General features: G+C 31.1%; 1 protein-coding gene across 2 annotated transcripts in view; it reads right to left on the bottom strand.

Moving 5' to 3' along the window:
* LOC110992453 (rho GTPase-activating protein 7) overlaps positions 1 to 8,291 on the bottom strand; it is a 174,774-nt gene extending 166,483 nt beyond the window's left edge. For both annotated transcript variants that reach the window (XM_045628508.1, XM_045628509.1), the window contains exon 1: positions 7,936 to 8,291. In XM_045628508.1, coding sequence (XP_045484464.1) covers positions 7,936 to 8,020 — 85 coding nt within the window. In that variant the 5' untranslated portion in view covers positions 8,021 to 8,291. The remainder of the gene's footprint in view (positions 1 to 7,935) is intronic.
* Positions 8,292 to 16,245: the final 7,954 nt, after the last annotated feature.

Below are 16,245 nucleotides of genomic sequence, written 5' to 3'. Positions count from 1 at the left end.
GAACTTCTTCTTAAAAACTTAAATAGGTGCATTATAACAAATCACAAAACGTAAAAATTGTCACTGCGTATTTTATTTTAGTAATTATGAAACCCAATGCTTAAAATTGACGACTTTTTGAGTCTAAGTAATGATTTATGTGCGCACATAGTAAGATCCCTTTGTCAACGGCCGAGTTTCGAAAATTATGGATGAGGATCGCAAGCCACTGGGCTAACTATGCTTTCTGCAATTTCAACAATTTATAATATTTTTCTAGACTACTACACTTGCGACTAAGCCTTTTTAGTTCGTTGTTATATTTAAAAAAACTTATCTATTTTTTTACAATGACATTAATTAAATTCTGATAGCGCTCTTGAAAGCTGTTAAATTACAGTTCAACGAACCCTTTATTACAAAAAGTAGCTGATAAAACAAATTATTGATAGAGCGGTATCGTGTTAATTTAAAGATAAGTCCACTGCTGTTTACCGGATGTCATGGTTTCGAATCTGGGCAATCTAGATACTCTTAATAGCTCTTAATAAACCTTCGAAGACCGACAGTGATTGAAGTATTTTATGGGCTTTATTCAATTTGGTATAAACAATAATCGTAATTAGCTCTGCGTACATATATATTAATTATTCTTAGTTAATGTTTTGATTGGCTTTTAAACTTTTATTTTTACATTTTTTTTCTTTATTATTATTGCTATTTTTTCTTTAAATTTTACTTTATTTTAGTTATAGTATCGTATCTTTTGAGTTTTTTTCTGTTGTAAACGATAAGGCCGCCCGTTGCCTTATAAAGTCTAAATAAAATAAATAAATATTTTTACAATAGCATGTACAATTTGCTCTTTAATGATTAATTTCTTTTTATTTTTTGATTAAGGAATTAATACAATGTTTACCTTAGCTACATAAACATATCTATGTTTTATATATTCATGTCTCTAAACCATTAAGTAAAGTCGCATGTCTATAATAGTATACGAAATAATGAGTTTAATTAGAAAAGTTCACATTGGTAGGCTTCTCACGTCTTATCAGCTGCATTCCGTCTTCACTTGATTGATAACATTGTATCAAGTACGGTGCACATATACCGGATGAAAATAGTAAAAACGGTGTATGAAAGTAAGATTATACAGTATATCATTTTATATGCAATTGTTACCGAAGCAATTATTTAAATTAAAAAAAAAACGCATTTTATTTTTGGATTTATTTTATTATATTCTCATGTATTATTCTCTCAATGTACATTGTAAACAGTTACTAAGCATTTTAAGTCACGCTGAATTTGTATCATCAGACGTTACAATGTGCCATATTGTAAATTGTTCTATTGTACTGAGACTGCAATACAAGAATATTATTATTCTATTTTGGATATCGGTTATAAATAGCATATTTGATTTTATATAATATTATTTATATATCTTAAAGGACACATTTCACACAATCACGTTTACATATATACAAATTAGACACTGAAAATTTTTCATGAATATTAAACAATTACTGTGAGCACAATCCTGGCCGAAAAATAAGAAAATATAGTAAATCAATAATAAAGTCACCAGTAGAACCTAGTCCTCATATAAATTTTATTTATTTTCCTTCCTTGAAATGTGAGGACATTCTGTAATCCTCTGTTCTGACGATAATTAATACAGCAGCTCGTATAGAATAAGCAGCAAAAAGTCCTGAAGACGTGACTGAAATGTTAAAACTAGGCTTGATTTCTTGCATCTATTATGAATTGCATAATAAGTGAATTCCTTTGCGTATACAATGAAACGTCATTGAACAATATTGGTGAGAAAGCCTATTGCATATACTTGCTTGGCATCATCAATACATAATATAGAATAAGGAAAAAAGTAATAAAGAAACCTTTGCGATTTAAAAGAGTGACGGAAAATTTTGTTTTACGCCCTTGATTTGAGAACTGGTGTAAAAATTTTTTTACACACATTCATAAGTATACATTAAGATACTACACCTGATATTTTTTATCACGCAACAGATAAAAATCATTTCAAATTTTGTCTCATCCAATACTAAAACTTTGTTTATGGATTATTTATAGCACACAATATAAGTTTGTAAGAGGCATATGATCTATAGTCACAGATGTTAATACGTTTATAGCTTTACTAAGATACAACCTACGCAAGACGCGTTCTCTAAAATATGAGACTGATAAAATTGTCATAAATGTGATATGAGACACATCGAAAGAGATCAAATCTGTAGAAGGTATGTGTTATGTATGATACCTAATTTTTTAAACCTATTCTTACGATTTATTTTTAAGGATATTTGAAATAAAAATTCTTAAATTAATCAATCTTATAAGTAAATGTTCTTAAATAAGAACTAAAGCGGAAAAGTTTTTGAAAATAACAATATTACTTAGGTTTTTGTATTATTGTTTTGGAGTTCCATTTCGGCTTAAAGATGTATATTATTATATTTATTTAAACAACTCTTATGGTCCTAGCAACAGCAAGTAAATTGAGATCATTCGTCAGTTAGTTGGAGCATTAATATAAATGCGAATTCTCCAACACCCTACTTGTAAAGATAATTGCGCAGACGATTAGCGCACCTTAAACGTATTTATAACCATTTAAATAACATTATAAGTTTAGCAGTAATGGTATTTTAGAGCAACAACGTTCAGCAATCCTCAAGAAAAATTATAAGCAAAACTTGTTTTCTTTTTAATATTGGATATGCATACATAATATATATATATCAAACTGCCTCTGTGGCTTGGTTCGTAATGAAGAGTGCGTATTTCCATTTTGAGAATGATTTGTGACTAAAGTATTGTTATGAATAAACATGTCGGCCAAAATTATTATAAAAATAAACAAGATTATATTAATAAGAAAGGAAGCAATAACTTAACCCACTTTTCTACATGACTATCTCTTTCATATTATATTTGAATGAAATTCAATTTAAAAATAGAATTCAAGAATTTCGCTAACGAGTAAAGTTGTTCGCTTTTATTTGTTCGTCTCCAGCCATAACCGATAAACCCATCGTGCTCATAGATTAAAAATATAGACAACAAATAATTGTACAATTGGGTAATATATCAAATACCTAAGGTAATATTATATACTGAGTAAAATTGGCATTGAATAATTTAATGGTATTTTTAAACATGGATGTGGTCGACGCGTGGATAAAATGTGATTCGGAATCTCGTTACCGGACACAGTCATAATATTGCAACATTAATGTGCTTAACATTCGTGTATAGCCTAAGAGGTGGAGTGAAATTTATTTTTTACGATCGTGTATTTTACAAATATAATTTTTTTTTTAAATTACAGGAAGCAGGCGGGCAGGAGGCTCACCTGATGTTAGGTAATACCGCCGCTCGTGAACACTCGCATTGCCAGAAGTCTCACAAGCGCGTTGCTGGCCTTTTAAAAATTGATACGCTCTTTTCCTCAATTACCCTAAGTGGATTTGGTTCTGAAATACTATAGTGAGCAGCTGGTTCCAACATTGTAAAACATATTATAGAAGTTTTTACATAATATACAGAACAGTTATATTCGGAACACTCATATCTCTAGAACGGAATCATATCAACGACGTTGTGACATTTCATATGATTATTTAAAAAAATATTTTACATTAGAAAACCGCTGTGGTTTGTATTAACGTAGTCATAGCAGTCTTGTTTATGAACGTGACAAATGCATTCACACTCCCGGTAAATGTGATAAAACTTAAAAAGGTTTTATAAAATTACAATATTTGTACAGATTGTAAGACATTGTTTAGTAGAGGCAGTTTCTATAAATAAACGAATCATACTTCTTTACTAGAACTGAAGAGGTCTTTACTAGAAGAAAGGTCTTTACTAGAACCTGATTCCAGTTAACATGATTTCTTTTGAAATAATTTAATTTATTGTAGCTTATATTGTTATGTAGTCTTGGGAAACACTTCTCGACTTTAGATAGATAATAAACTTAAAATACTATTTCTTGAGCTGACTCTTAAACTGCAATGTCCGAATCGCCTTATCCATTGAGACGGCTCAATGACATCACCGCAATGGCCGCCACACATTGAATGGATTATCCGTGTTACCTACCATTATTACCAATTCCATACTATGAAAAGCTAATTAATTTGAATTTGTAAGTAAAAATAGAAAAATAGTGTGGAGGTACTTTCAGCTGAGGACCAACCAACTGTGCCAAAACCATATTCCAAATAGAATATGAACAATCTTCTTGTAAAAAAATTAAATTGTAGTTACAACAGAGGTTTTTTTATAAGTGTGAATTTAATAGTCTTAGGCACTGGTTTGCAGTCCCTACGTGCTAATTAAAAACTGCTAGAAAGGCAAAGAAATATATCTCCAAATAAATTTTAAAAAAGTACTAGCAACAAAACATAAGTATCTATATATATAAAATTCATTCATGGTGTCACAAATTTATTATGTATATTCAGTAGATCTGAGAATCGGCTACTATCTATCTTTCAAACCCATAAGCAATAAGGGGTGTCCACCTACATACAAAAATACATACAACCCTTAATTTACACCCCACTACCATAAACCCCTACTTTTTATTTGATAGTTAAAGACTTTGATGTTTTTCACTAGGGTAGCGTAGCAAAATGATCCATGTTGGTGTGTACGAAAAGGCAGACTACGCATTAAGGAACAAAGAAGTTCGCGGGAGCAGCTAGTCTTATATATAATCATATTTTATTTATAAGATCAAACATCAAATAATAGTCTTATTTCAATCTTAACTTAGTAATTAAATACAAAGTACATTCAAAAGGACAAAACAAATATTTTACACTTTACAAGGATATTTTTCAGTATTTTGTTAACTACAATTATGTTTTTCGCCTCCATTGCTTAGTTTTAAACTTTCATGGTTCTTGGAACTATTCAGACAACGACAAGATTTTTTCGGTTCGTTGGCACAAAAGGCTGATACATATAATCAATGACAGATGCAGAAATTCGTACCAAACAAAAAACTTAATATATTTTTAATAATAAATTTTTATTTTTTGTTTTGTAATTTTTGAGGTTGAGGATAAGAGGATAAGGTTCACACTCTCGCACTTAGTTTCTTATTTGCGTTTTGGCAAGGAATTGTTTTTAAAAAGAAACTTTGATATATTCAGTACGTTGTACATGCATAAAGGACAAATAAATATTTAATAGTATACCTAATATCTATTTCGATTAATTATGTAGGAATTCGCGGAATTTCATCAAATATCCATATCCATAGTACCAATTGTTCATATCTATGTTACGTTAGGTATCCTTCGTGCAGTACATAATCTTCATAGGGACTCAATAGATTTCCACAAAATTTTGTTTTATTATAAAACATTTAATTGTCGACGAATCGATTGTAGAACCAAGCACCTCTCCTATTAAAAGCAAATCCTGTGACGTTAGAATCCTTGGTCTTTGCCTCGGAACTCACAATAGGTGATCAGCCTTGTGTACTCGAGTCACGCCGTCAGGTGTTGGGTCTAATACGCGCTACTTTTTCTCGTAGTAACATCGCCATGTACATTATTATCGATCGAATTCACGATATTTTTTTTGATGTACGATGTTTTTTTTGAAAGTCGCGTTCCTCGTCGCAAAGCAAAGACCACTACTAACCACTATTAAAATGCCTAATAAAATCATAGACTCTATAGCTAGGCTATATCCTATATGTTATACGTTAGTTTTCACTGATACATTTAGTATGAAGTTTGATACAATATGATTGCAAACATATATAAAATTAAATTTATAATATTCTCGTGTCACAATGTTAGTAACCATTCTCCTCCGAAACGGCTTAAGCGATTCTTATGAAATTTATTATGCATATTCAGTAGGTCTGAGAATCGGAATCCCCTAAGCGATACGGGGTGTCCACTGTCCAGAGCAATATTTTATTTTTAAGACAATTTTTTTTATGATACAGCATACAAAAATACATACCACCCTTCATTTTCAACTCTCTACAATTAACCCCTATTTTTAATTTGTTAATTAAAAGCTTATGACATGAACTCTGAGGTTCATATAGAGAAAAAATCACAGAAAACCTTAATAGTTTTCATTCCGCAAAACCGAACTGTCTCTGGGGTAGCATAGCAAAATGTTCCGTTTTGGTACTAAAGAGGTAGGCTAGGCATTAAGGAGTAACGAAAAACGAAGGGGCTGCTAGTATAAATATAAACCGCGATGCGAATTCTAATATATCTCAAGTACCTACAATTTTTTGTTTAGCATCTGACGTAAGCTATCAAATGATCTGCTTATCATTTAATTTTTGGTATTTCGCAAATCATTGACCTTGTCTGACTTAAATACACATTAGATGATTTCAAAGGTCAATCATATTGATATTGCAATATACACGAAACCATTATTATTTTTAGATTTTCAACCTACTGCATGCAGTAATAATAATAATGGTTATGTTATGTGTTAGATAAAAGTGTTTGTCTATGACGCGGAATTTTGCTTGCATCATCTCTATTCCCATATGAATCATACTGAAATTCAATTTTGATACAGCCTCAGTACTAGGCCCGGACAAATTTTAAATTGTCTTTTGAGTCATAGAATTTCCTATTTGTATATAATATACCAGTGGTATATAGTTTATAGGTAGTATATAGGCCACACACATACTGGCAGTGCATAAAAGTATTATTTAGAGTATACATAAATATAGTCTCTGTTAGACGTGTTGCCGGTAAGCACCTAGCTCACCTTGGTTATTATTTCCTATTTACCAACGATACGAATCGTGTTTTAGTTTGATTGTTTTTGACTAACGAATATTGAAAAAAAAAAACACGTAAAAACTTAACACGTTATGACACGTTGTGTATTATTGCTTAAAACTAAAATATATCATCAATTTGTATAGAGAACTTTATCGGAATTATGTTACAGGAGAGACTCAAAGTAAAAACATGCAGAACATAAGGATTTTACCGGCCATTATAAACTTGTAAATAGATATAGGTAATATGTATTTGGAGTTACATCTATATTTAAATTTTCCATCAACGGGAAATCCCTCCGCATACTTTTATAAGTCAATATATAAGAAAGAATCCGATATAAAAACTTTTTATTAAATTGTAATTTGTCTTTTATAAAAATCGTCCCTGGTTTAATAGATCTGTGTATGTACACTATTTGATAACAGGTATTATAATAAATAGTCTATTGAGTATTATTATGCATAAAAGGTATACACCGTATTAGGCACCGTACAATAACATAAAATATCTTAAAACTTATTTATATTCAACGCTAGTGATGTTCTAAGGTTACCAGAGGTCGAGGTCTTATAACACCTATTATTATGCAAACTTCTTATTTTTACTCTCGTATAATATAATATATGTATATGTGTCATAAAAATAAATATAAGAATTCATATGCATTAATATTAGATTAAAGGAAATAAATTAGACATTAAGTAATTGAGTTTGCTAAAGGAAAGTAACAGTTAATCAAATTAAATGACATTTATAAAGATGCAAAATATATTAATGTAGGAAATAAATAGCCAGTTTTATTTGACATTGCAAAACCGGTTAATTTCAAGTTTATGATATATGACGTTATCGATTCTTTTGTTTAATTTGCGTAAGCGCAGAAAAATGTACGTTTCCGATTGGTTTTATGCGCAGGTGTTTTATTAAGGAAGAAAAGATGACAAGGACATAGGATTTATTACTTTTATATGCATGTTTTTATAGATCAATACTAATATGTACAGAAGTAGAGTATCACAGGAAATACAATCAATTATTTACAAGTAATTTCAAGTCTCTTTAAGTTCGATAACAACCAATTTAAATTATATTAAAAAATGCGAAGTGTGCATAGATAGGGCATAATTACCGTTTTGCAAGGATAAAGCAAACAGCTCGTCGTCTTGCAACCATCGCAGCTCGCTAATTATAGACATATCAGCTTCGTACGACATCAATGTGTCATGATAACAGCATTACAATAGCACTAAAACACAATTTGAGTACACAACACTCGCATCACAACACTACACGTCTAGCGGTACTTGGGTTCAAATTATTCATACAAAAAATTTCCCGCCATACCTAAAACTAAATCGAACCACAAAATCGTTCCCGTACGATTCGTCAATTTTGACAGTTGCGATCGTAAGGTCGAGGTGAACGAACTATGCGCACGATCACAACGTGCGCAGTGCGTCGCTGTAGCACACTGACTAAACTTCATAACTTGAAACGGCTAAGCGCGGGGGGCCATACGCTATAAATCATCGATAAGTACAATTAAATTCGCACATCCCTATAATGATGGGGCGAATGTCCGAATATGATGTTTACAAGTGCCGTAATATCGATTTTATTTATTGCAATGCCAGGCACTTTTTCGTTTTATGGGCTTTACGCGCCAATTAAAGCATCTTGCGGATTTTATTGTTTGTTGGTGATTATCCTGTATCACCAATATACTTTGTTATTGGTCGTATAAAATAATTATTACAAAGAAAAAAATGTTTGAAACTTAGTAAACATATAATTTTGTTAATTAGTAATTTAATGATTAAGCAGTGATGAAGGATTTGTAAACTTTACAAAAAGTATTTATAATAAAATAACATTGTTTTACCTAAAAATGTATTTGTACTTTATTATTTATTTTTTTATTCATTTATTAACACTTCGTTACATTACAATATAAAAATTGAACATAGTTAAATGAAAAAGAGAGCAACTGGCGGCCTTAACGCTTTCGAGCGATCTCTTCCAGACAACCACACAATTATATTTGTATTCACCCTTAATATGTTTCTTATTTTGACCCAACTTAAACAATTCAATGAAACAATAAAACATTTTTTTTTAATTTTGTTAGCGTCATTTCCATAAAACTATAACCTATAATGCAAAGCCATATAAATGAATTTCCGATTACTCGAAGACCTACGTATACAAGTTTCCGTATGAAAAATGCAATTATGCAACAGCAAAATGAGTAACTCGGCAGGTGTTGATTTAGTTAGCAATTATTATCGTTAAATAAGCTCGACCCTTCAGTGAAGGGAACTACGATCAGCAGCTTGTGTGTTGATGACCCATTATTGCTTTTTGGTGTTGTAAAGAATACAGACACTATGGATTTTAAGCAACCAACACATATACAATTGGATCATGGATCGATGCTCTATTGCCAAAAATGACGGCATAAGTGAGGCATATCGAGCTTGACAACTTTGCCTGATTGTCTATCAAATCTGTTCAAATTGATTTTTTTTTGTATCTAGAACATTCGTCACGAATAAGATCTGACATGACATCTTTAACCCCAATTCTAAATATACAAAATGATTGAAATATCTATTGCATTTGGAAGTACCATTGTAAGGAATAAAAAGTTTGTATATAAATCTACACTAGGTGAACGGTACCATACGATTTTGGAATGGGTTCTAAGAAAAAACTTGTGAGACGCCGCGCCGCGTAGATCTAAATTGGTGTCCCATTTCTCCATTTTTAGTATACACAGTCATACAGCAAATTACTGTAAATTCACATACTAAGAGTTTAATATTTAAAGAATCAACCCGTGACCACTTGTTGTCTATATAAATTAGAAGACTTTACTTCTAATTTCGATGACGTATTCATATTTCCTTTGAGTCATCTTCGTATAATACATACATAGTTATGTCGAAATATATAATATAGTACCAAAGAAACCGACAAGATCCTCCTCCTATTAGTCGATAAGACCAATATACTAAAACTACCTATAAATATCTATGGAATTTAAGGAATTTCGCAAAAAAAGAAATCAATCCTCAAAAAATAATTCTGTCCTCTTTCTAATATTTTTATCTAACGTGATGCAAGTTCCAAGTTCTAATTTGAGATGAGGAAATGTTTGTCGAATAACATTCTTCAGTTATTTGATAGCATTGTTTAAATAGGCTGATATTAAAATTGAGAGACTGTGGTGAAAATGTATACCTTATTTCATAATAATAGACGTGACGTTATATCAAATAAAATCAAAATATATTTATTCTACGGATAAATTGCATCCCTGGTCAAGACTGAATGCAAAATTCCATGCAACTCCGTTTGGAGTTCCACAGATGTTAAGATGATGATGTTAGCTGCAAATCATAACGACTTCGGGCCTTCAAGAGAAGTCCATAAAGGCCGCCTCTTACTCTTCCGGTCTTGCAGAAGTCCATGGGCGGTGGTAAACATTTAACGCTAAGTGTCCCGTATACTAGTTTGCCTGCTATCCTATAAAAATATTTATTCATATTGGTAATTACATACACTTATGAACGTTCATATTAATATTAAAAATAATAGTAAACTTTTTAAGCGGACCTTTCAATCGGAGATAAATTTTATTGGAACTGTCTATATATCTTACATACAGTTCTAAGCTTAAAGAATTCTCGCTTAAATCTGAAGCCACATACAGGCTGTATTGATGTTGTGATAACTAATACTTTTTCAAGCTTCTGAAAGCTCTGGATGATCAGGACACAGATCAAGTTTCAACCTTTACTCAACTAAATGTCAGGGTTGATGAGTCAGTCCTTCGGATAACTTAAAAACAGTTAAGTAGTTAGTATAAGTTATTATATTTTAAGTTCAGTAATTGATTTTTTTGCTTTTAATAATTAGGTTCTAAATAGTGTTCCTTTTTCAAAAATATAATGAAAATAATATTTTTTTATATTATGTAGAAACAAAACAGACTATATAATTTTTTATTTTAGTTATTTTGAGAATTTTCAATGTTTTGATTAGTTGATTAGTTTTTGTTATAGATATAGAGATAACAATTAGGCAAAACTGCATTTGAACGAAATTAATTAAGGTATTAGTTGATATTAGTAGTAATAACACATTACATAATAGCGAAAGTTAATTATGCAATAAATATTTATCTAATTAGATGTTTTTAACATAATATGCCATTCTTACTAAGTACTTACTGAATAATATCTTTGTTTGGTCAATAATTAAATGATTTATTGAAAGCGCTTACAACGAACCTCACGTCGTTGCGTCTTAAGGCCTACATATGTGTGAATGAAAATGAATGATAAATCAAAGATCTAGGTTAAAAGTAAATTATTTAAAATAACTTCTTAAAAACTGCTGCACTTGGAGAAAATTTTCCATTAGCGTTAGAACCGTCTGTTACACTTAACGATTACCATTTTAGGAAATGTTTCTTGTATTTTTCATAAGTTAAAAACGAATCTATCTATCTATTACATAAATCGACATTTCGGGTCTTATATCAGTAGCATTTAGGCGTTATTGATAAATTTCTATGAATTCAAAATACAAATTAAATAATGAAAGACAAGCAATAATTCTAAACTGTTTTGGAATTACTGTTATGGGCTCTGACGACGAAAAAGATAAGAATATTTTATACTGTCGTCTTTCAAATAAATGCGTTTCCGTTAATCAATCCATCGTTACATAAAGCTCGTGTTTCGTCAGGAAACAGTGGGGCGAACGGCGCGTGCGACGCGATCACGTAAATTGATATTTTATGTTTGGTGTCACTCAAAAGAGGAAGCGATTTTCAGATAACCGATATATCTTTATATAATCCACATATTTATAGTACCGTATTGGAAATATATGTGTACCAATGTAAAAAGCATAGGTCTCGTACAACCACTTTTCATGAAATTATTCAATGCATGCGGTAAATTGAGCAAAATACCCAATAATAATGTTAATTTAATCAAAAGCAATGAGTTTATAGTTTAAATAACTAATAAAATAAAAGATTTTATATACCCCAACATGTAATCACCACGTATTCCAGCTCTACACAAAAAAAGATTTCTCAAAGAGTGCTCAGACTACAATTCATTGAAAAACTCTGGTCTACCTAACGCAGGTAAATCATCGAATACGGATTTAGCATTATTTTATGAGAATTTTGATAAGTACACCTTCTTGGCGAACGTCCACACGATCTTTTGCCTTCGGTGTTGCTAATCACGATCAGCTTCTCTAGGTTCTCGCACCTATGCATTTGATGGTGACCAAAATAGCAAATAAATGAATAAATTACAATACGTTATTAATATGTTTCTATTAATACAACATCGCTCATCACTTAAACCAATGTATTTTAATGAGTGCACGCATTTTGTAATACACGACCACATGGGGTAGACTTACCAGACATGAGCAAAAATCCTTACTTCCGCTTACCAACCCTCAAAGTTAACAATTTAATCAATAGCATACTAGGTCATTTCCGGCTGAGAAATCTAAAATAATACATGTGAGGAATAGCACAACCTAATTTCTCGATAGTAAAAAATAGGGTTTATTAGATATAAAAAGTTTACCTAATTAATAATTAGAATTTAACACAATAACAAAGTAGGCCGCGCCTAATTATAGTATGAAGCCGACCACATCACTAGTACCTACTATGAATTAACTTTTTTTTCTATATCGAAACCGCAAGTGATAGTTTCCTGATAGTATATAAAAATAGAAAGCGAACCTTCGAATTGCAGGTATTAAAAAGTATTTACATTCTTATCAGAATTAACAAATAAACACGTTCTAGAAACAGTTTATTAAATCATTTAAACCTCATAAATTAATATAAACTAGATATCGATCTAAATTATTGAAATCAATTTCAATATTAATTTAATTTTGTGATCGAAATTTTATGACAATCTTGGTAATATTTTATGGAATTTAATCAAAACTTTACAGGTAATATGAAATGATAGTGCGTTTAATCAAAACAGACTTTAATAAATTATATACTTAATTCTCCATTAGCATTAAGGAGAATACAACTTTACAGTTTATCTTAGGATATTTTAATATAACGTTATGAAACATTTTTAACACAATAATATTTAGCTACGGACTCATTCATAGATGTACAATATTTAACAATTACTAACGCCAATTATATAAATTTTTTTAGCAGAGGAAAATTTAACTACAATTTACGGTTGTTGTACAACGTAGAATCGAATGAAAGTAAATCTTATCCATTTCCATTGTTATTTAAAAACGTTGACTTTAAATGAATTCTTATACAGATGGACACTAATCATGTCGTCAAAGGTTTGAATATTTTTTCAATTTTTTTTTTATAGAACAGGGGGCAAACGGGCAGGAGGCTCACCTGATGTTAAGTGAGCCTTAACCATGAGTCCATGGAAACTCTCAATGCCAGAGGGCTCGCGAGTGCGTTGCCTGCCTTTTAAGAATTGGTACGCTCTTTTCTTGAAGGACCCTATTTCGAATTTGTTCCGATATACGTAAGAGCTTGCTGTAAAGAAACTCCTCTGTAGACTAACTTCCCCTTAATATTGCAATTTGTCAGCCATTCCTAACTGCTGCTTTCGAATATTTTCACTAACATCACGTCATCATCAATAAAACATAAGACGACCGCTAATAATATTCCCGCGAATTTAATAATAGCTAATCGACGTTTTTGTCGGCAGATCTGTAGTAGAGTTTATAGATTTCGAACTGCCATAAATTCTAAATTTAAATATTGGAATGGCTTATGAATCATTCTTCGTTTTATTACCGTACTTTGTTTTCTTTGCAAGCAGAAGTTATTTGTTAACGGCCAGTATTTCCTCAATGTAATATTGCAGTCAATTTTAATTATTTAACAATGTAAGTTTAAGAAATAATTAAAGTGCATTTAATTAAGTTATTATTATACGCAAAATAAAACAGGAAAAAATTAAAGGAATACAAACAGATTATAAATAAGGCAGGTTGTGTATTTTATTTACATATCAAAACTCTGAATTGTTTACGCTATAATTACTGTTTTTATAACACAATCCGGAACTTGACACCCCTTAAAATATAAATTATTAATTATCATTAGAGGTATCGTGATATATATGTGGGGTACCAGACATGCATACGTATAAATTGTAGACTGTCACGATATTTGTACGTGGGTAACACTAAAAATGTTTAGAACTGGCCAGTTACAAACATTGCTTATGAAAACTTTTTTGAATTTCAATTTTAGAACTCTTTGGTAACCTAATTTATATTGCATTTATTTCTCATTAATTGTTATTGTGAATTGGCGGTAAATCTAAAACTCTTGTTACACGTGAAAATGAATCTAATACGAGAAAATTTTCGGTCAATTATTTATGACAGTTACTGCAGACTGGTATGTCAATCGGTGTTTGCCTGTTGTCTTAGAAAAAAATAGACACCAGCGCCCTCGAAGCAGGATCCTCCTTCACCGCGACAATGCTTAAGCGCACTCCGCAAAACGGACTGTTAACGGAGAAATGAGAGTAAGTACTAAAGATAAAATTCCAGGTATTCGCTTTACGAACCCTGAAGTGAAAGCGTACGAAGAGGCCATAGAAGAGACACCTTAAGAAAAATGCGCCCACTGCTTTTCTCAGTGATTCTATCGAATGCGACGATGTGTGGAGAGAAACGGAGATTACTTCGAAAACCAATTAAAGCATTGGCAACTGTCTACATTAAACCGTTTTTCATTTTCTAAACATTTTCAGTGTTACCTAGGTATATACAGACACCGGGTTTCCCTTATACTTGTGAATTTGGATTTTACGTATTACGTAACTGCATAATATTGTCATTATTGTTTTGTTTTCAGTTTCGGATTATAATTATACAAATGCTAAATGATCATGGCTGTATAATGATACTGTACACTATTAGAAATAATAAATGCGGATAAGATTCCGCAGTTCCGATCTTTTTTTTCTAAACCTCATCTATATATTTCTTGATTTAAAATCGTAAAAAAACAGATAAGCGGCTTCATTGTGAGTCTGATCCCTGAGGTTCGATCCCCGGCTGTGCACCAATGAACTTTCTATGTGCGCGTTTAACATTCGCTCGAACGGTAAAGGAAAACATCGTAAGAAAACCGGCGCCTTACTGATTTACTTTTTATTGGTATAAGCACTGTATTTAAAAATATATATATTTAGTTAGTACTTAGTTAAGTTTATTTAGAATTATTGGTTACTCATGATAATTAGTAAAGATAGGTAAGATAAGTTCACAATACATCTATATTTAAAAGGGAAATCTACTTAATTTTAATTTCCTAATTACAGCCGTTAAATAATCTGACACAAAATTTTGTAACTCAGTTCCACCGAAATAATTTTATTGATGTGTGACGACAGACTCAGTCTGTTCTGTACTTGATTAACACATAAAAAAATGATCCAAATACCTCTTTCCAATATGGTCATCCTACTTCCCACTTTGCAAAATTGTCGATTTTAATTTCAAGTTTTTTTGATTTAATGGTTTGGTTAATTAATTAAATTTTGCGAGACCCATTATGTAGAAAGTTTAATTTTCAATCTTTAGCAAATTGATGGCACGCCTTCCGTATATGGTTTTTATAGACATTAATCGCTTCTAATGGGCCTGTAATTAACCATATATTTTTTAAACAATGTTTATGTGGGCAGACCATAAAGGGTTAAGGGAGCCTTTAAAAGCCTATATCGGTCCGTGATTTCGTCAGGATGGTCGGTGTAGTCCCTCGATTCTAAACTGTTTTTAAGATAAAAAATTGAATATTCTTAGTTGGTCACTAAGAAAAACGACAATAAGAAGATATTCTTAATAAATTTAAATTACGCGTCACGTTGTTCGTCCGCTATGGACTCCCAAACTACCGAACCGTTGTCAATCAAATTTGAACACTATGCGCAGTTTGATCTAACTTAAAAGATAAAGCAAGGATAGCTAACATCTCAATTTACACCCGCAATATTATTTTATTACAATTATTTGTTTATTATTTGATATAATTCTAACAGATGGCGCTGTGTTAAAAGTACCAACGTTTCACATAAGCTATCTACCTTTCACATAAGGTCTTCTACCGTTTCCCTTGAATAGTTTACTACTATGATATGATATAACAAAAATCTTAGTTGAACAGCAAAGCTTGGCTGAGAGTATAAATAATAAGTTAATTATTTAAATAAAGTAAATATATCAGTTGTCAGTTATTAAAACCAACCAAAAGTATGGAATAGAAATGGACCGCAAGCTCTCCACCCTGCATGTAAAGGAAGACAAATGATTAGGTATAGTCTAATTTCCATCAAATGACACTTTTCATATAAACCAATTTCTACCTTTAATA

The sequence above is a fragment of the Pieris rapae genome, chromosome 6 (assembly GCF_905147795.1).
Source record: "Pieris rapae chromosome 6, ilPieRapa1.1, whole genome shotgun sequence".
Lineage (NCBI taxonomy): Eukaryota > Metazoa > Arthropoda > Insecta > Lepidoptera > Pieridae > Pieris > Pieris rapae.
Note: the sequence above shows the minus strand (reverse complement) of the source record. Positions and strands in the feature narration are given on the sequence as shown.